The sequence below is a fragment of the Carassius gibelio genome, chromosome B12 (assembly GCF_023724105.1).
Source record: "Carassius gibelio isolate Cgi1373 ecotype wild population from Czech Republic chromosome B12, carGib1.2-hapl.c, whole genome shotgun sequence".
Classification (NCBI taxonomy): Eukaryota; Metazoa; Chordata; class Actinopteri; order Cypriniformes; family Cyprinidae; genus Carassius; species Carassius gibelio.
Genome location: NC_068407.1, coordinates 18,871,060 through 18,892,119, shown reverse-complemented (window position 1 = coordinate 18,892,119; position 21,060 = coordinate 18,871,060). Strand labels below are relative to the sequence as shown.

At 36.6% G+C, this 21,060-nt stretch overlaps 2 protein-coding genes across 2 annotated transcripts in view; one reads left to right on the top strand and one right to left on the bottom strand.

The window, feature by feature from the left end:
* Nucleotides 1-1,135: 1,135 nt before the first annotated feature.
* Nucleotides 1,136-4,902, bottom strand: LOC127969344 (myosin light chain 3, skeletal muscle isoform-like). Its single transcript, XM_052571220.1, has 7 exons — nt 4,548-4,902; nt 3,618-3,645; nt 2,670-2,819; nt 1,870-2,043; nt 1,683-1,760; nt 1,550-1,591; nt 1,136-1,262 (listed from the first exon to the last, which is right to left on the bottom strand). The coding sequence occupies exons 1-6, from the start codon at nt 4,806-4,808 to the stop codon at nt 1,563-1,565; spliced, it is 720 nt and encodes a 239-aa protein (XP_052427180.1). The 5' UTR covers nt 4,809-4,902; the 3' UTR covers nt 1,136-1,262; nt 1,550-1,562.
* Nucleotides 4,903-8,745: 3,843 nt separating this feature from the next.
* Nucleotides 8,746-21,060, top strand: part of LOC127969404 (sodium channel protein type 4 subunit alpha A) — a 41,763-nt gene continuing 29,448 nt past the window's right edge. Inside the window, exons 1-4 of the mRNA XM_052571327.1 lie at nt 8,746-8,876; nt 19,969-20,272; nt 20,389-20,509; nt 20,607-20,706. Coding sequence (XP_052427287.1) covers nt 20,021-20,272; nt 20,389-20,509; nt 20,607-20,706 — 473 coding nt within the window. The 5' untranslated portion in view covers nt 8,746-8,876; nt 19,969-20,020. The remainder of the gene's footprint in view (nt 8,877-19,968; nt 20,273-20,388; nt 20,510-20,606; nt 20,707-21,060) is intronic.

The window sequence follows — 21,060 nt, the reverse complement described above, 5'->3', positions numbered from 1 at the left end:
ACACAAACTTACCACCGACCGCAACATTCAGATGCCATCTTTATTTTCTGGCTTAACTCTCACAGAATGGAATGCATTGGATTGTGGGATATCAAAGGCAGTGAAGGATACATCTATGCTGCCTTCAAAAACGGCCAGATGAAGGCATCTCAGGAGACAGGAAATTAAGCTGACAATGAATTAACACGACCTTGGAATGTATCCTCCAAAGGCGGCATTTTTTTAGTTTTCAGATGCAGCCATGTTCACATAGCTGGTGATTGATAGCCTGTAACATATTCCTAGTTCCTGTATTTTCATGCCTTGCCTTCGTGTTTTGATCCTGGACTGTTTTCTGGTTGTTTTCTGCTTGCCCTGACCGTTGACTGTCTATTGGATTATTCTTGTGTCACCCTTTGGACATATTTGCTGGTATCGACCCTGCATGTTTCACCATGCTCCATAACAAAGCCTTGTGATTAGATCTTCAACTGTGTGGTAATACCTCCAACTTTAGGTTTAGGAAAGTGGCTATTAAAAAAAGTTGTAGGTCCAAGTCAGTTACCAAAGAAATTTCCTTATACTGTATTTGCATGCTGGATTATCCTTTTTTATACCATTAAAATGTTTTAAAAGGTCCATTGTTTTCAATTGCTCTTTTCATGTTGGACCCTTTACCCCTAGATGGGGTGTAACATACCCAACAACACACTCACAAAAAACACACTTTGTACTTGATTCATATCTTTCCAATAGTTACTTGACTGGACACCATTTGTTCAGTGTGAGGTGCTGTAAATCAGCTCAGCTCAATGTTGCATCCTTTTAGTGAATGTAACTCTTGGCTACAGAACAAGGTTTTTCTTAGTAAAGTCCTTTGAGAGTTGTCTAGTGACAACGAGTCTGGGTTTATCTTATGTGCCTGGTAAAAGATCCTGACATTTGGGGATTAGAACAAACTGGGTACACTAGGTAAACCAAAGTCAAAGTTGATCTGCTGACAGCTGTGTTGATCCTCCCTTGGGACAGAGTCAGACTAAATTTTTCAGCCGACTACTGTGTTGAGACAAACAGAGTTGGAATTAGGATTATGAATTTTGCTGATATAAAACAGCTTAACACTGGTGGTTGAAGAACAGACCGATTTTAATCAGTTGTACAATAAAAGAAAAAAAAGTTGCATTATTTATGATTCATCGATGACATCATGAATCACTGATGAGAGGACAGTTTTCACACTCGACCTTCAGCTCACTGACGTGCATGTGAGGCTGCTACTGTACCTAGGCCATCAGAAAATATATAATTATTGTTAATTAAAGTTTAAAATGTACTAGCAAAATGCATTATATTTCAGATCAGGACTTCTCAACTAAGGGGTTTGCCATCCTGTAAGAGATCATGAGGTCAGGAAGTTATGAACTGGCAGAATTACATTTATATAATTGATATCATTATATTTATTGAATTGTTAATGTAACACAGGGGGTACTTCAAACAAATCATAGGGATCATAGACCAAAAAATTAAATAAAAAAAGGTTGGGACGCCTTGGTTTGGATGCACTTACCAGAAGAGGTCCCTCAGTCAGTCATGACATGTTTTATAAAAGCTTGGATAAAGAATATCAAGATTAATTTCAATGAGAACCTTCATGACATCAATTTTGTCAGTAGAGGAAAGTCTTTAGTAACTGCTCTTACCTTCATAGTTAATACAACCATTTGTGTCTTCTTGCCCTGCCAGCAACTGATCCACTTCACCCTCAGACAGTCTCTCACCTGAAAATGAGCCGGGGTTATAATGAGCAAAATGAAAATGAAATATTTCAATTGAAGAAAATTACGATTTTTTTTGGATTTGGCACATTTTCTCTCCCCAATTCCATACCCAAAGTAGCAAGCACATGGCGGAGTTCAGCCCCCATGACTGTTCCATTCCCTTCTTTGTCAAAGACCCGAAGTCCTTCCACAAAATCTTCAAATGTGCCCCTTTCATTAGATTTTGAAACTTGTTGATACATTGGCAGGAAAGTCTCAAAGTCGATCAGTTTGGATTCCATTTCTGAATGACACAATTTAAAAAGACCAATTTAGCAAATTATATATTTAGAAAAAAAAATTATTCTAAAAATCCAAATGGCCTCCATTGACTTTATGGAGTGGGGGGGGGGGGGGGGGGGGCTTCTTCTTTTGGGTTCCATGGAAGAAATAAAGGGTTGGGCATAGCATGAAAATGAACGCAAATTACCCCTTTAAGCTTCAATAGCACACAATTGCATAAAGTGAATGTTACATTTAGTAAGTGTCACCATTTTTTGTTAATGTTATGATGTGTTGAGGTGTCCTAATGCATTCCTGTGGTCAGAATGGCACCTTGACTTAGTGAGCCATTATGATGAGAATGAACTTGATCTTAATATTCAGAGAATGTCTTGCAAATGTAACAGAGAACTAACTGCTAATGATATCTTTGACGTTTGTGCCAATCAAAATCTCAATAATCTCTGACATTTGTGTTAAGTCTTTCCCTTGATTTGCTCCCGTAGGATCCAGTTGGACTTGGGAAAGCACTAGTTGAGTTCATTTATAAACCTGTGGATCTCAACCATTTTCCTGGTGCTATGAACACTGCACATTTTGCATTCCTCCTAGTCACAACAGCTGTTTTTTCCCCAACTGTGAGACTACCTTCGGGCTTTGGTTTCCCAAGAACTTTCAAAACTTCAGCATTGGTTGGGTTCTGACCCAAAGCTCTCATCACATCTCCACATTGAGCTAGTGAAATCTTCATCTCCCCCGATGGAGTCCTGGCAAACAACAGGAAAGCTTCTTTGAACTCTGTATAAAAATGAAATTACATTAAGTTAGTTAATTTTCAACTAAGTTGATCATATGACCTTTTAAAGTGTTAGTTCACAGAAAAATGAAAATTATGTCATTAATGACTCCAAACCCGTAAGACCTCCGTTCATCTTCGAAATACAGTTTAAGATATTTTAGATTTGGTCCAAGAGCTTTCGGCCCCTCCATTGAAACCGTATGAATGGTATACTGTCCATGTCCAGAAAGGTAATAAAAACATCTTCAAGTTAGTCCACACACAGAGCGTCTGAACTGAACAGATTCTTTTGATGATTGATTCTGAACTGATTCGGTGCTAGTGTTATGAGCGCGGGTAAACCAAAGACGCAAACCGTTTCAACTGATTCAGTTCGATTTGGTGAACTGGTTCAAGAAGATCCGGTTACATCGAGTGATACGTTCACGAACCAGACATCACTAAACTGCAGTGCTTTGAACTCTCTCACAGCAGACACGGAAGAGAAGACAATTCTGAATAAAGTCATAGTTTTTGCTATTTTTGGACCAAAATGTATTTTCGATGCTTCAAAAAAATTCTAACTGACCCTCTGATGTCGCATGGACTACTTTGATGATGTTTTTCTTACCTTTCTGGACATGGACAGTAGACCGTACACACAGCTTCAATGGAGGGACTGAAAGCTCTCGGACCAAATCTTAAATATCTTAAACTGTGTTCCGGAAGTCTTGCGGTTTTGGAACGACATGAGGGTGAGTTATTAATGACATAATTTACATTTTTGGGTGAACTATCCCTTTAAGGCTGTTCCTTACCTTCAAGCTGTTCAGCACTGAGATTACCCTGAAACCCAGAACAAGAGGTGTTTATTTTAGGTTTTTGTAGACATTTTCGTCTTAAAGTCATCAGTAAAATATATCAAATGAGACATAGTCATTTAGTGCTGACTCACACATGAAATGCATTTTTGAATTTTTGATCATTAAAGATCTTCTACCATATACTACTGAACAGATGTTAGCGTCATGTGTTTAATAACAGTCTGGCAGTTGTTCTGCCATCATTTTTTCCTGGCACCACAAATAATCTCCTCTCAAAGCACACAGTCGGTTTATGAGATCATATCATCCATATCTGTCTCCCTGGGGAGTCTAACTTAGGAAGTGTATGAATACAGTGGTAAGTGGTAAGACCTCATAGATCAGTAGCAGGTGCGTGTAGATCCATGACAAGAACTACTACTAGAATCCAGCCATGAACCAGTGAATTGTACAGTACATGTTCAGGCAACCGCTTAGCAAAATGTGCAGTTTTATCAATAGAAATGATCCAGCAATTAAACTATTTGAAATTAATTAGTTACCTTTTGCATTGGGGATCTGTGCTGTGTCTACACCATTCTGGTTATCGATCAGGATTTATTTATTTATTTTTTCTGTAAATTTCTGTATTTTTTTTAATGAATTTCAGTGTCAGCACATCTCAATTTTAAATATGTGGACTGAGACTTTTCATTTTGAAAAATTTTATCATGGTGCCTCACTTGTACTTGATTACCCAATGCTTGTCAATAAAGAGAAAATCTAGATTTAGAATCTATAATTTAGTCTTTTTACTGTACATACACATTTAAATACAGAAGTCAACCAATATTGTGGGCACACCAATACAGGCCATTGGACACCTGAGTAAAATTAAATGCCACAACACAACACAACACAACACAACACAACACAGAGACTTACTACAGCAGCAGGATCATATTTAAAAGCTGGATCTGGTTCTGGGGCTGCTGCCACTGGGGCTGCTCCAGGAGCAGGACTGGCTTTTTGAGGAGGTTTTGTAGCTGACTCCGATGTTGGGGCAGAAGCAGCCTTTTCCAGCGCTGGCGCTGTTGGTTTAGGATCAGCTGTTGACACTGGTCCTTCTGCTTCAGTAGCTGGTTCTTTTTTTGTAGCTGGAGCTGGCTTTCCTTCTTTTTTGGGCACTGGCTTTTGTGAAGCCATAGTGGTGCAATTACAACAAGTGAATGGACAAAAACAAAACCTTATTCAAATGTTTGATTGCTGTTAATTGGTATGGATTGGAGCCCTAGATGTTATATACCCTCCTCCATCTCCCTAAATTTGCTGCACCTCCCCAATATCACTACCATTTCTAAAAAAGGAAAGAATGCTGTGACTCCAGTGGGACCACTGTAATTGACAGGATACAAATTCACTCCCCACTTCACTTTTACTCAACACCATCATACACATCTCTCCTGTGAATATTTTGCATTAGGCACTATAAATGGATAGATTAATATTATTATATATTTTTTTGCTCTTTTCCACTGCATGGTAAGGTTAGGTACAGTTCACTTTTGGGGGTTTTACAGTACCTAGTACCTGGTTCTTTTTTTAGTACCACCTAGGTGGAGGTTTCAAGTGAAACGTACCGTTAACAATACGTGACATGTAAACTCTGCTGATCACTGACTGGCCGGAAAGAATCGTCACTATCTGCATCACTGAACCACAACAAACACAACAGAACCGCTACATTAAAATCAGCAAAGCCAGCAAATGATTGAAAAGCAACTGTTTTGAACGAGCTCACCTTTTTTAACAACCTAAAAAATTGCTGTTTCGTTGTCTGTTGAGGAATTACAGACATTCCTCTGATTGATAGCAGAGGAGGGAATCCAGCGAGGGCTTGATGTGGTGATGCAGAATGTAAAAGTAAAAAAAGGTTAAAAAAAAAAAAAAAAAAAACCCTGCAATTTTACCATAAAAAATACAGTAGAAACATTTTAGGTTTTACGGTTTTAACTTGCATTTACAGTTAAATACCGTAATTTAATTAACTGATATAATATAATATACCAGTTTAAGTACTGAAATCTGTTTTGTACCTTTGTAATACATTAAATTAATACATTCATGGAAACACACATGATATTGAAATACTGCAATAAACATTCATTAAAAAACATTAGATGTACAGTAACACACATCCCTAATATACAAATTTATAAGAATTAACTAAGAAACATGGTTATTTCAACCAAAACATTTCAAATTTGAAATGCAACACAGTCATATTTTGCAGTGTACCATACTGAGCCGTATCGAGCCGAGTGGTACCACACAGTGGAAAAGCGCCATTTTTGTTTTGATACTTGACATCATCCTGACATAAAAAGCAGTATAGATAGGAAAACTGTAAAGGGCTGTTGCTCTTAATAGACACAAATGCTGCAGCTTAACCGTTCCCCCCAAACACCTCATTCACACCTTCTCTGCTTTTCCAAAACATATGCATATTTTTAGGACAGAATCAAATGGAGGAGATAGGAAACTTTACAGGTGAGATCTGTTAAATAGGCAAATTATATATATATAAAAAATAAAATTAAACTTTAAGGCTATATTTAGTTTCTTTTCAATTTACAAGCACATCATTTTACACATGAAGGTGCCCTGATCTCCTACCATTCAGGTGACTGGGGAAGTCAACTCTGCTGCTCAACCTCTTTTTGGAGTGCATTATATCGTATTATTTCCTGAACATGTGGGTCTAGAGGCGAGACTCTTTTTGCTAGGTTCCTTCCAGGTACTGTTTAGGCACCCATAATGTAAGAATATGCACCGTAGAGTACAATACAAAACAATAAATCATATTCTTTAATCAATAGGTCTAATAAATGACTCTGTTGTTATTATTTCTCTCATCTGATGTTATTATCGCTTCTAATGAGCCTTGTGAGAGAAACTCTGCCCTCTACTGTAAATATACGATTACAAAAGCTACTTATCTTGACATAGTGTCCTCTTTATATAAAACAATTATATATATTAGCAAAATGCAGAATAGTACTAATATATAGTACTAATCAATAAGTATTCTACTTAAAGAAATCCATAAAGTATTATTAAAGACTTATTCATTATGCTACTAAAAATGTCAAAATATTAATTATGGTTTTTCTTTGAAGGGTTTCATTGTGGCATTGTTACTTCTTGAACTGTGAGGTCTAATACATTTAAATAACATATAAAAATATAAAGTAATAGTGCATGACCTTACCAGTTAATGAATGCATTATAATATTTTTATAGAGGTCCAGAATGAACTAAGAAAAGAGATTGGGAAATATAATTTCCAAACCGACAACAACACTTTTCAAATGGCGACTCAAGACTTCACTGCATATGCTTAAGTATGTTTTATCACAACTGCACTTAAAGGTTTAGTTCACCCAAAAATTAAACATTGCTGATCATGTTGATTATGTTGTGGGATACTCTCCATAATGGCAGAGTGGTAACTCAGGGAGAAGAATTGTTGAATAAATTGTTATTATTGTTTTCTTTGTGCCCAAAAAGTTGAGCCACTGATGTCACATGGAAAATTTTACTAATGTCCACTACATTTCTGGACCTGGGAACATTACATTTGCATTGCTGTCTATGGTAGGGTTTCAGATTTAATCAAATATATATTAATTTGTGTTTTCTGAAGATGAATGAAGGTCTTCTGGTTTTGGAGCAACATGAGGGTGAGTAATTAATGACATAATTTTAATTTGTGGTGAACCGACCCTTTAACCTTGTTATTGTTATAACACCATGGTGATAATTGTGTTAATATTAATATTCTAAAATAGTCATATTAGATTAGTTAGATGTTAGAAATTGGTTTATATTTGGCCACTTAATTTGATTATATTTTTCTAATGCAATGACATCCATACATTTTTAAGTGTGACTTTTGTCTCTGAAAACTTAATTTTACTTTTCTTGCTGAATTTCTTTGCTTACTTTTCTCAAATAGCCTGTTACACCAGAGGATGGCGCTACATGTTCAGTATTCAATGTGATGTATTACGTCATCAATATCACTTTTCAAACATGAGATCCTTTTCAGTCAGCCTATTTACAGTAGGCTTACGTGCTTGTAATATGCATTAAACATTCAACATTAAACACTGTGCTAATTACGATGTGAATACTTTCAGTAATTTATTTCTATCTGATTAAAAGAATGTTGTTGTTAGCATGTGCAGTTCAATGGTGGCACTTCCTCCCTTCCAAGAAGCATCTGCAACTTTATCAGTGGGAGTGATCAAGTATATTAGATTTCTGCTCAGCTGCCTGATCTACTTCAAACGGGCGGTGTTTGTGCGTGAGAGAGAAAGAGATAGAGGGAGAAATATAGAAAGAGAGAGTGTGAGTTTATATATATGTATGTATGTATGTATATATATATATATATATATATATATATATATATACATATATATAGATAGATAGATAGATAGATAGATAGATAGATAGATAGATAGATAGATAGATAGATAGATAGATGCTTTGGGTATGAATATAAAGTATTCAAGGCCCTGAAACTTAAAAAAACACAATTTATATTAGGCCTATTTAATCATGACTGGTAGCATGTAAAAAAAAAAAAAAATTTTTAATTACATTGGGTTAGCTACTACAGCTCCAATTATTCATTCATTTTCAGATTCATTAATAATTAAAATTAAATCTTAATCGCGTTAATCGATTTACTCCTTTGAGAGATTTTCGCGCCTTTTATCAAATCAACGGTCAAAATACGCGTTTGAATTCTTTCCCACTCGCGAGCCCTGTACGTGGTATACAGTCTGAATATTTGTTCGATATTCAACAGTATAGCTTATTTTCGTTCGATATATTTTATAAATAAGGAAAACAAACTGTTTATATTGTGTTCCAGCTAAACCTTTAAATATTTGTGTGTGGAAAATCCTTTTCTTCTCCATAGGTGATACAGAAATTATTATAGTAAAACAACCCATAAAAGCATCTGTCCAGGAAAGGTAAAGTAGAAATAACGTTTTAATGTTTCAGGACCTTCGTAAGTAAGAGTTTTCCAGTGATGATCATCTGTACCTGCGGCTCAATCTCAGGTTTCATTCAAGACGTTTCTGCGTCAGCAACAGCTGTCCTGGAGCTCGCGCTGGACCCTGGTTAAGAGAACAGACTTCAGCTGGGAGGAAGACAAAGACTGAGGGTTTTGTGGAAATATTTACCTCACTGTGACAGGTAAAGCTGTGATCTAGAGCAATGTCTGCATGACGTATAGGTCAATGAGGGCAATGCTGTGTATCTGGAAAGCTGCAGGATTAATTTTGGCCCCCAAGGGTTTTGATTTCACTGTTGATTTAGTTTACTGTTGAGCACGTCTTGATAGAACTTTCTAGCTTGATATATGAAATAGAATGTTGAAGAATTATCTGTAATAAAATTGTGACAAATATTTAACAGAATGCGATATTTTATCAGAAATTCAAATTAGGATCATTAAAAGTCATTAAAAATGGGAAAGTGAGAAAGATTTGAAAACATTTCTCAAATAATTCTTGATTCTGATTGGTCAGTTTTGTCATTCTGCTGGCAAATATTTTTGTATAATAACCACTAAATATATAATAATTGAATAATTGACCATAGTCTCAGACAAACTGTTTCTTATAACTGCACTAGATTCATGTCCCGAAATCACGCTGTGGCTTTTTCTTTTAAAACAATAAAATAATAAATAATGAATACTGAAACTCAATTCAGTACTCATGTCTTTTTTATATATTTTGTAAGCATCCACGTAATAAAAATGTATAATGTATTTTATTCTTTAAATTTGATTTCTAAATGAGATTGGCAGTGTTGCCTCATTTTCCAGTTTTATCTTTATCACTGTCATGCTCATTTACCCTCCTTGGGACTTCCACAAATGTAAACGTGAACTATACACAGAACTTTTGTTTATATCTAGTGTGTCAGGTCTATTATTCCAGCAGATGCTGATCGTGTAGCCGTACACTTTTTCCCATCCCAACAGTGTATGGAGTCAGAGTTAAATATAGCCCATGTCTTCATTTCAAGGGCTCGGTTGATGATGCTCATAGTGCCCAGTTGTACCCCACCATTCCTCCCCTGTTAATCCATGTTGCCCTGATCAGAGGTGTAGGATGATGGAGACTTTGGACTGCTGGTCCCGAGATGCTCGTCAAAAGCACTCAGATCAGATTTTGCTTAACCCCCCTTCGGTTCTGTGCTCTTGCCTTTCATGGAGGAAGTGGAAGTAGACTTTGTCTCATGTAGACACCATTGTTTCAGAGAAGAGACAGCTAGCTAAATGTAAGGTTGTTTAATGCCAGCTATTGCTTGAGAATGAAATAAAAGGAGATGCTTGTTTTTAGTTTGATCTCTAAGGGCAAGATTAAGACATGAGGTTGGAACTTGTGAGCTTCCCTGGCTAGTTTCATAATATTAGTCCAGACTGGATGGGATGGATGCTTGGAGTTAAATGGTGACACCATCATGTTTATGATACGATCTTGGGTATATAGATGGAGCAACTATACACAGCGTCATTCAGTGAAATACTAGGTATTTGGTGTGGATTTTGTTGAATTAAAGGATGAGTTGTCTAGAGTGTGTGCGTTTCTACTGGGCATCACATGTTCTTGGACACAGTAGGTGTTGGTTTTAGGTTTCTTTCACCGGTGGAACCATGTGATCTTCTGGCGATCCCCCTACCAGCACCCTCCTACGTGCAAAAAGGGAATCAGTGTTGAAGGTGCAGACATAAATTTGACCCGTTTCATAGACACCACACACTTATGTGCATCTGGAGATTGTAGCATCCTGACATTTGATATCTTTGCACATGAGATGTGTTGATTAGGGCTGTTAGTAGCCCCCATCCAAAAATTGTCCAATATCAATATCTTTTGTTTTACCATTAGATATTGTTACGGCTATATTTATATAAATTGGCTTTGCAGTCAAGCTGCTTCATTGCCGACAAATGTCAAACGACATTTGCAGGTTTCTTTTCCTGCAATGGATTGTGGGTAAATATCTTATCTATTGCTTTTATGCTTTTGATTTTCTAAATATCTTATTGGTATTTCAGAGTAAGAAATTCCTGAAAAGGATTTGATGCAAATCAATCCAACGAATCACAAACAAATTGAGAACATTTTGCAGACCTAATAAGATGAGATAAAAAAATAGAAAACAGACACAACATGATTTCTGAAGTATTATAAGAAAAAATGATTCTCAGGTCAGTATAAGGTAAACTCCAGTGCCACAGTAAAATATGTATTGTGACACCTCTGATTAATTTAATAGTTCATTTAAAAAAGAAAACTCAGTGTTGTTTCAAGTCTGTAGTACTATGACTTCTTCTGTGGAAGACAAAAGAAGCTGTTTTGCAGAATCTCCACGCTACTCTTTTCTAGTCTTCAACAAACTGAATGCCAATCAAAATGAACAAGAAAAGCACAATCAAAATCAGAGACGTGATTTAGAGGCAACCTGAATTTGAGTACGGTACTGCTCATATTTTTTTTATTTTTCTCTCTGTATCATGTTGTTCAATACTTTTAAATTATATATTCAAAGTTGCTGTGTCTTAAATGTGTACAGGTGTGAATGCGAATTGAGAGCTACAGGGGAGGGAGGACTTTCAGCTAATAACAACTGAATGTTAGTCTGTTTCTCACAGAAAGCTATAGTATGGCTTCAGAATACTTAAAATATTATGAATGATTCATATAGAGTATGTTTATGCTTGTTTTGTATTGTTTGGAGCTTGACAGCCACTGGTCAGTGTTCACTTTAAATAAATAAGCAGCTTAGACATTAGGCAAAATATCTACTTTAGTGTTACACAGAAGACGGGAATGTACTGGTTTCAAATGGCATGAGCGGTAGTAAATGATATCTGTAGTGTTAACACGCTTGTATGCTTGACATGCTATTCCATCTCCTGTTGTCTCTTACATCAAAATCCAGCCACATATTTGTTTAGAGCTGCTTAAACACTGCTTGATCTATGCAGATTTCTCTCCTGATTCAGACCAGTTCAGGATTTCTGCTACATATACCTTTTAGTATTTCCTCAAAATGTACAAAGATGTCTTTGACAGTTTTTCAAATCTTGGAGTCCCACATTTTAGTGAATACATACATCTTTCTAGAAATGATTTTCATTTCAAATGTCAAAACCTTGCATAGTGATTTCAGTTGATAGCAGTGGATCCAGCATACATTAAGGCCCATTCATACCGCACAGACAAATGCCAACAAACAAGTTGGCTGTTGGATTTAGAATTTTCTGAAAAATAACTGTCATGTTCACACTGCCCCAACAAACAACAACAAACCTCGAGTGACAGAGAGTCAAGTTAACACTGTGTCTTCACCGGACTCAACAGTTGTCACATCTTGCCGCATCCAGTGTAGACAGCATCACTGATTATAATCAGTTGAAACTTTGTATTTTGTTGCTGCACTGTGCTGTTTGTGTCCAGTGTAGTCTGTATGGGTGTAAGTCTGACTGAGGTGGGGAAGAAACTGATGATCCTGTAACCACAATTAAAATTTGACTGTTATTAAACTTTGCATGTCATTCTTCACCTGAAAAGACGCCATATAAAATAAAAGAGACTGTGGGTGAAGCACACTTTAAGTGAAATATGCACATTGTCATGGCAGTGGTTCATCAGATTACTTCAGAAATTTTTTGTAGTTTGTTGTAAAATCATTTACTGATTAAGCATGTTCAGTGAAAACAAACTCTAAGCAACGCCAACACACTGAGTCAACAAACTCCAGCAGACTAGTTTGTTGGTGTTTGTCTGTGCAGTGTGAACTAGCCTTTGGGACTTTACATGAGGCCTTATAGAGACCGGAGAGAAAGGTTAAGTAGACATGGCAGTTAAAGAGAGGCATGGTTTACAACCCTTTAAGAAGACATAGGCCCAGAGCATGCCCCATGTCATCACACTATAGTCATAAAATGGCTGTTTGTACTGCTGATCATTTGTTTACAACTTACCACATAGGCATAAGTACGGGGTCAAGCAGTCATGAATGGATATAGTCAAGCAACTGCGGATTATGTTGAAGTGAAATGAAGAGGTGTTTTGCTATGTTGAATGTCTGTCAGTTGTGTTAGCATAGTTATATAGTTTTAAGATATATTTTATCATTTTAAGAGGATGACATAATTCATCTGAACCTTTTCTTGTATTAATTAACTTTGTTTAGCTGAATGTCAATGCATGTGCTCTGGTGCAAAGTAAAAATAGGCTTTTATTTTCCCTTTGGATGTCAGTCAGTGACGCTGTGTTTTATGAGCCAACATCGATCATGTGTTAAAACCTCTCAAGCGGTTGCACATGGAAAGTTACTCCAAAAAGTATTTGGACACTTAAGCTGCTTTAAATATGTATGAAGTGTAAAACAAAGTGTTATTGCACAAAATTTTCAAAAATTTAATTTAAACTTTTAAGGAAAAGTTTAATATTGCCTATGTTATTTTTTATTTATTTTTTTGCATTTGCTTTTTTTGTGTGTTTTTTTCATCCTAATAGTGTGACATTTTTTTGTTGTAATTTTTAGCTTGTTTGATTATTGTGGTTTACCTTCCTAGACTTTGGGCTCTACATATTGATCCATAATTTACTCTATTTACATTTAGTCATTTAGCAGATGCTTTTATCCAAAGCGACTTACAAATGAGGACAACAGAAGCAATCAAATCGACTAAACAGTAATAATATGTAAGTGCTGTGACAAGTCCTGGTTAGTCTAACACAGTACACATAGCAACATTTTTATAATAATAAAAGGAAAACAAGTAGATACACTAAAAAAAATTATAGACAGTTCAAGTGTTTATAGGGTCATTTTTTATAATAAATAAAAATAAAACAAGTACTGTAGATAGCATAGAGAACACTAGTGTTAGAGGGTTATTTTTAATAATAAAAAAATTAAACAAGAAGATGGAATAGAAAAGGAATAAAGAACGCTAGTGTTAGGGACTTTTTTCATAAATATAAGCCATAAATATTTTTCTTGATGGTGTGCTTATTTGACCCTTTTTTTGTTTTATTGTTGTGCAATGATGTTAATTTTTAAGAATGGCTTAGGTGTCCAGATATTTTTCAAGGGAATTGTACATGAAAAGACTGTATGGACTGATGTCTCTTGCATCTGTGTTTTGCTGCCAAACCAGTCACTGAGTATCAGTTATCTGAAAAAGCATTGCATGAATCACTCAAATGAAGACAAGTGTGTGTGCATAACAGTCTGCCTGTTGTTCTTGGCTGTAGATACAATAAGAGATGAAGTAACCCAAGAGCATATTGGCGTGTCATCAGACAGCATTATGCACTTCTGTCCTATGATTGAGCTTTCAGTGTTATTTGCATGTTGGTTTTAGACAAACTTCTTTTTGACAGACAGTACAGCTATAAAAAAAAAAAAAAGAAAAAGAAAAAATGAGGACATGAGCAAGCTTCCGGATTATCCGGTAGTATATCTCTTTACTTGTTGAAGACCTGATCTGCTATAATGCAATCAGGAAACATCTTCAATAAAGCCTTTGCAAGAAGTATATTTTAAGACTTGTGGAAAACTGAGCCTCTGACCTGATACAGGCTCTTAAAAAGTATAGGAGGGGGCGGTGCTCTTTCTCATCCTGTAGTGATATGAGAGATCTTGATGGTTGCTTATTAACCCCCCAACCCAGAATGGCATAGTGAAGCATGATATCAGTGGGAAAATGGCATAGAATGTCCTCCATTTTTGGCAGGAAACTCTTAAAGGGGACATATCATGGGCAGCATTGCTCTTTTGAAAGCTTTTCATGGACTGTGCAGACAAACTGACCATTTTTTGATAGAAGGCTGCAAAATTTAGTGACAAAGACTGAGAAATGCTACTGATGTCACAACCATAAACACATGAAAATTTTAAAGAAAAGAGAGAGGTTGAACAAAATAACAATGAATCGGTAATGGACCAACAGTAACTTGCTGTTGTAACTCAACAAATTGTGTGCTGTAATAGCTGGAAGGATCAAGGGGAAGGATCATTTGTTCTGGTGTTTAAAGGAGTACATAAGTCTGGGTGTTGGGAGATGAGGTGTGGGTCGAGCTGAGTTGGTGTGCTTGTCTGTTTATTGGTGCGATGCAAGTAAAGCTGGAATGAGCAGAGTCATCGGACTTCTGTAACTCGATGCTGAACCGTGATGGCCCACGGCAGCTGGGCGGCCACCATATCGGTGTTTGTGTGGTACGCATGTGTATGAGAGTAATACAGAGTGTATGTCTGCTTTTCACTTTCCCTGCCCCTCATACCTTGTATACTGGGGCCCCATAAAGAAACACTTAATCCTCTTAGGCATATGTGTGCATTCAACTTGCACTTACACTGTCAGAAAAATATATGCAAAAAATTTACTTTTAGAGGTACAACAGTTTGTCACTTAGGTAGTAACCTCAAAGGTACACTTTTGTTCCTTCTTTACTCCTAAATGGTCTATTTTAGTAACTTAGAATAGTATTATGTTCACTTAAGGTAGTAGTATGTATTCCTATTGCACTATTATGAACCCTTTGGGGGTAAGAAGGTACAAAAGTGACCCTTTAAGGTTAACACACCCTTAGCTTTAAAAGCATAAGATCCCACCCTCCTTGCAAATAACTCTTCAAAGCCACAACTCCCAACACTTATGGACACCTTGGTATTTAATCGCCATCGGCTAGTACTGTATTTTCCGTACTATAAGGCGCTCTTAAAAGCCTTTGATTTTCTCAAAAAACGCCAGTGCGCCTTATAATCCGGAGCGCCTTATATATCGATCAAGGCGCTCTGTCAAAATGTTGACATTCCCTTTAGCACAGCTCCATCTAGTGGATGAATTACCCAAACCCAGTCAAACGTTTGACTGCAGTATCTTCTATTCTATGCGCCTTGAAAACAGTTCTAAAATAGGCCATTCATTGAAGGTGCGCCTTATAATCCGGTGCGCCTTATAGTGCGGAAAATACGGTAAAAAATGTTGTTTTCTCGCTAGACTGATATATAATAAATGTTTGTATAATGGCACAGTTTTTTTATTAACTAAAAAGAACACTCTTAACATCAGTCTGTCAGACTTTATAATATGATAATCAATATTTTTAATGATAGAACTTTAGTAATTAGAATTAAAACTTGTTAACCATGTTTGAATGCATATTAGTAATTTAAACTAAACATTTTAATTGGACAGGTGGTGTTGTTTTTTGGTCATTAAGTGTTTCTGTTAAAACAATTTGGGGAAAAAATGTGTGTGTGTGTGTGTGTGTGTGTGTGTGTGTGTGTGTGCGTGTGTGCGTGTGTGTGTGTGTGTGACGGACAGACAGCCTCCGCGGCGCACATGAGTTCTCGCAGATCTCACAGACAAACGTCTTAATAATATCGCAAATTAGAAATGTTTGGTAAGATAAAATGTGCAAGATAACATTAAGCAAATCTCTTCGCCATCGTCACTCTTTATTATTAAGCAGGAGTTTTCATACTGTTATGTCTGTGCATGCGCCGCGCACGTTCTTGTTGTGTGTGTTTGACTGACAGACAGCCTCCGCGGCGTGCATGAGAGATCTCGCAGATCTCACAGACAAACGACTTAATATGATCGCACATTAGAAATGAGATAAAATGTGCACGATAACATTATTAAGCAAAAATACATAGTACATTATTTTTTTTTTCTCCAGTACAGAAAGCAGAACCGATACCGTCAGATCTCACTGATAATACGGTATTTCATAATTTAGCCCCGGGGCCAGTTTAATACCGGGTTTCGGTACCCATACCTACTGTCATAGTCCAGAAAAGTATGAAAGATGTCCTCAGAATAGTTCATCTGCCATCAGTAGTTCAACCGTAACGTTATGAAGGAACAAGAATATTGTTTGTAAGCGAAGAAAACTAAAAGAATGGCTTTATTCAACAATTCCTTTATCAACAGTCTTCTCTGTGTCTCTCCACACCACTCAAACGCTCTTCTGTCAACCACGCAAAGGAATTCTTGAATAAGGTTGTTATTTTTGTTTTATTTGCACACAAGTATTCTCACCACTTCATAATGTTATGGTTAAATCACAAGCCTCCCGGTTTTCATCCAAAATATCTTCAATTGTGTTCTGAAGATGAACAAAGCTTGTATGGGTTTGGAACGACATGGGAGTAAGTGATTAATGAAAAAAAAAATTGGGGGTGGAGTATCCCTTTAATGCTTTAACAGGTTGTAGGGGTGTGTGATGATATAAGTGATCCTGTGAATTTAGATCTAGCTATGTTGTATTTACAGTATTTTCTAGCAGATAAAGTGTTCAGACTTTGCTTTGTGTATTGGCTCGACATTGAAAACAGGTGAATGTAAATGTCAGAAAACATTTCTGGCCACATGTCTAAGTCCATGGAAAACTAGTTCTTTGGTAAGTTGTAAGGATCATTGTCAAGACCAAATATAACCCAGGACCACAAAACCAGTCAGTTTGTAGCAGTAGCTTACAATACATTATATGGGTCAAAATTATTGATTTATCATTAGGATATTATCTAAACATATTATTATTATTTTGCACTCTAAGATTCCAAATTTTCTAATAGTTGTATCTCAGCCAAATATTGTCTTATCTTAACAAACCAAACATCAATGGAAAGCTTATTTATTCATATATTCATATTTATTCAAGACTATTTATTCACATTTATTCAGTTATTCACATTTCAGATGACCAGGGTCACAAATGGCTTCCATTTAAGCAAGTAGGAGTTTGTATTACACTTATTTTTGCAGGATATGTATTTTGTTCTTTATAAATTTTAATATATATTTGGTATAATGTTTTAATTCACAGTGTGTTCAAACAGAAAGTTACAAAATGGCAGCCTGACACATGTAACCTCCTCCAAAGTATTAGTGGGCTGCCATTGGCTGTGTCTCTGTGATCTCGTCTTGATCTATGTGTGTTGGCCTGGGTGACTGTGCCTGCTATATTAATAAGTAATATGATGTTCTAGAGTTATGTTCAGTTCTTTTTGGTACTGTGGGAAAGTGTCTTGCTGCGGCTCCTGAGCCTGTTTTGCATATTTTGTCACATTTATTTGGGCTGCCCCGTGTCTTAAAGGTGCCATCTGTCATGTCTGGCAAAAAAATCAAGTCATACTCCACATTCCATAATAGATGGGGGCAGTATGCCTCAATAAAGTAAATTGGTCTGCTCTAGAGTAACAAACGAGAAACGGCATCGTCTCTATGCTCCCCCCTACCTTCACAACAACACTACAGCCATAGCCGAAGCCTAAGAGGACGTTTTGCCTCCAGAGGAACGTTGGGTGATGTCAAGTGATTTTGAAACATGACATCTTCAAGCTACTCCCCTTCACCTTTACCAGTCAATATGTTCATATTCGTTTTGTTCATATTACATTTTGAGTTGTATACACATTATTTGAATTAAATTAATTTGACAGACAGCATTCTGTCAACATCATTGGTCAACATCAGACAGCTGATCAAGGCTAGCGCCAACCAACGTAACCAGAGCTGCCAACTCTCAAGCATTCACCGTGAGACACACACAATTGACTCTTTTCACACGCTTTCATGCCACACATCAATTTTCTCACGCACAGAAACACCACGAAGCAAAGAGGACACGGAGACCAACAGACTAGACAGAGCAGGTTAGTTATGATATAAAAAAATGGGTAAGTTATAGCTAGCTAATTATCAAACGCAGCTACGGTTAGCCATCGCTAACATAAGCACGTTTATCGAACAGCCTTCGATACATTTCTATGTTATAACTTCCCGAAAAAAATACACAAACATATAAAACAAACTTCTAGCGAAATACTAAAAGCATCTAACTTACCAATCCAAAAGAAATGTTGCAAGTTCGGAGTCGAACCTCATTCCTTTCAGGTCCATCAGTTGACTCCAGCGATCGGAAAGCAGTGCCGATGTTTACTCTGGTTCGGCTCCTTTTCTTATCGGATTTGATTTGTGTTTCCGAGCGCGGTTGTTTCCCTGTAGCGGGTGGTGGTCTCTTGCCAAGGGCTTCGGTCATCCTTCTGCTCTCTTCCCTGAACTGAAATGAAGTAGTGGGCTGTACTTTCCACAAGATTGACATCAGGTTAATCTACGCCCACAAGCCGTGCAAGTTATTCATGTATTACAGGTTGGCTGGTGGTTATGTTGCCCGCATACCGCCTCCCATGGCCGAAACTGGTGGCTAGTAATGCTAATGCTTATTAAGGTTGATATCTCTGCAGCACTATAACTTGACATTTTTTTTATGACATCATCGCCCTTATTTCTTCTCATTCTTTTGATGCGTGTAGGTCATTTTTGGGATATTTTTACCTCAATTTTTACACATGGCACCTTTAAGAATGGGATTTTACAGGTAGGGTGTTGCAGACTGGAGGTTCAGCTGGTAGTAGTTCATGTCTTACGGGATGTAGTAGTCTGCCAAGTGAACATCTTCAAAGTCAGCTTGCAATGTGGCCTTTCCTGGCAGTCCACAGACTTATATATACACACACAATATTTATTTTTGAAAATCTTTAAGTAAACTTAAGAAAAATCATATTTATAGTAGGCTAATATTTCAAGATCAACATTTACTGGACTGAAGCAACTAAATACAGTATTACTAAATATTCAAATTGTCTTTAATAATCTTAATAATATATATGTATATATTGTATATATGTTAGTAGTCTGCTATACTCTTATTTAATTTACAAGCTTTCAGAATTTAATGAAATGTTTTGACCATATAAATATCAGCAACTGCACCAAATTGCATATTTTGCTCAGTTTGGGCCTCTGAATAAAATTAAGAATAAAATGAAGCTGTTGAGTATGGGCTCCATACTCTCATATCTCTCTCTACATCGTACCATATTTGCCATAAAAGTGTAAAGTATCAAAAATTACACTCAAATACAAATAAATATATACATTTATGAATTCGGTGCGATCAGTAGTCCAGAAATGTGTTTCCTGAACCATTCTTGAACCATTTTCTGCCATTTATTTCTTCATACCAAAATAAATTATATTTTGTATATTTTGTGTGAAATGTTTCATGCATATATGATTTATATTGTTAAGTAAAGTCAAGTCTGCTTTACTGTCAATTCTTCCACATGTACAGTACATACATACATACAGAGAATTGAAATTGCATTACTTTTAGACCTGTCAATTGATAAGCTCCATAATAACATTTGCCATAATTTCAAAGATATTTTTCCTGTCTTTCAGGAGCTTTGTGTAGAGATTCCCCATTGAGGTGGTATCTCTTCGCGATGCCAAAATGGCAAGCCTGCTCCCACCCAAAGGCAACAGAGTCTTCCAAAGATTCACCCCAGAGTCACTGGTGGAAATCGACAGGCTCATCCAAGAGAGGAGCACCAGGGAGGATGTAGAGGGGGTTGAGGAGGAACCACAGGCTCCGAGCAGTGATTTAGAGGCAGGAAAGTGCCTGCCAATGATCTATGGTGACCCACCTGAGAATTTCCTCAACACTCCTCTGGAGGACATAGACCCCTTCTATAAAACACAGAAGGTCATTCTCACACCCATAAATATTAAGTGGTGCTCTTTATTTAAAACTAAACTTCTGTTCATCTGGTGTCCATAAGTGTTCTTAAACCTATGTGTTAACCTCTTTCTCATTTGCAGACTTTTATTGTCATTACAAAGGGAAACACAATCTTCAGGTTCACTGCTGAACCAGCGCTGTTTTGTATCAGTCCTTTTAGCCTTGTCAGAAGAGGAGCCATCAAAATTCTTATACATTCATATCCTTTTCATTCTCATCATTTAAATACATTTTTGTAATGATTTATAATGATTTATGCAGTAGTGTGTCATTACTTATTTGCCATATTTACCTTGACTGTTCTTCAAATATTTTAGTATGTTCATCATGATCACCATCCTGTCCAACTGCGTGTTCATGACAATGAGTAACCCTCCAGCCTGGAGTAAAACTGTAGAGTAAGAACTGCCTTGTGTGAACTCACACATTTTCAGCAGAACTGATCTGTTGAGTACTAGTAGAAGTCTGGAATAATTTTGGAGAGATGAAAGGTTAGCGAGTAATTAAAAAAGTAAACGGAGTGTCTGTATATACTAAGAGAAAACAGCCCACCTTGTTGTCAGAAGTTACCAATGTGTGGTTGGGAAAGTCAACACTAAAAATGAGGACAGTCAAACAACAGCTTGTGTTGATCTTTTTGATGCAATCGACTTGAGTTTGAATCAACCAAACTTTTTTTTCTCCCTTTTTAAATCTCATATCACATTGGAAAGACATTTATTTTTAATTTTAAAAAAAGAAAAAGAAAATAA

Excerpts from the sequence above, each read along its gene's own strand:
- LOC127969344 (XM_052571220.1), bottom strand. The coding sequence starts at position 4,808 with ATGGCTTCACAAAAGCCAGTGCCCAAAAAAGAAGGAAAGCCAGCTCCA. Across the intron at positions 1,761-1,869 it reads CCATGTGCTTGCTACTTTGG|GTGAGAGACTGTCTGAGGGT; the intron begins GTATGGAATTGG and ends GCTCATTTTCAG. Across the intron at positions 1,592-1,682 it reads TGGTTGTATTAACTATGAAG|CTTTTATAAAACATGTCATG; the intron begins GTAAGAGCAGTT and ends TCTTTATCCAAG.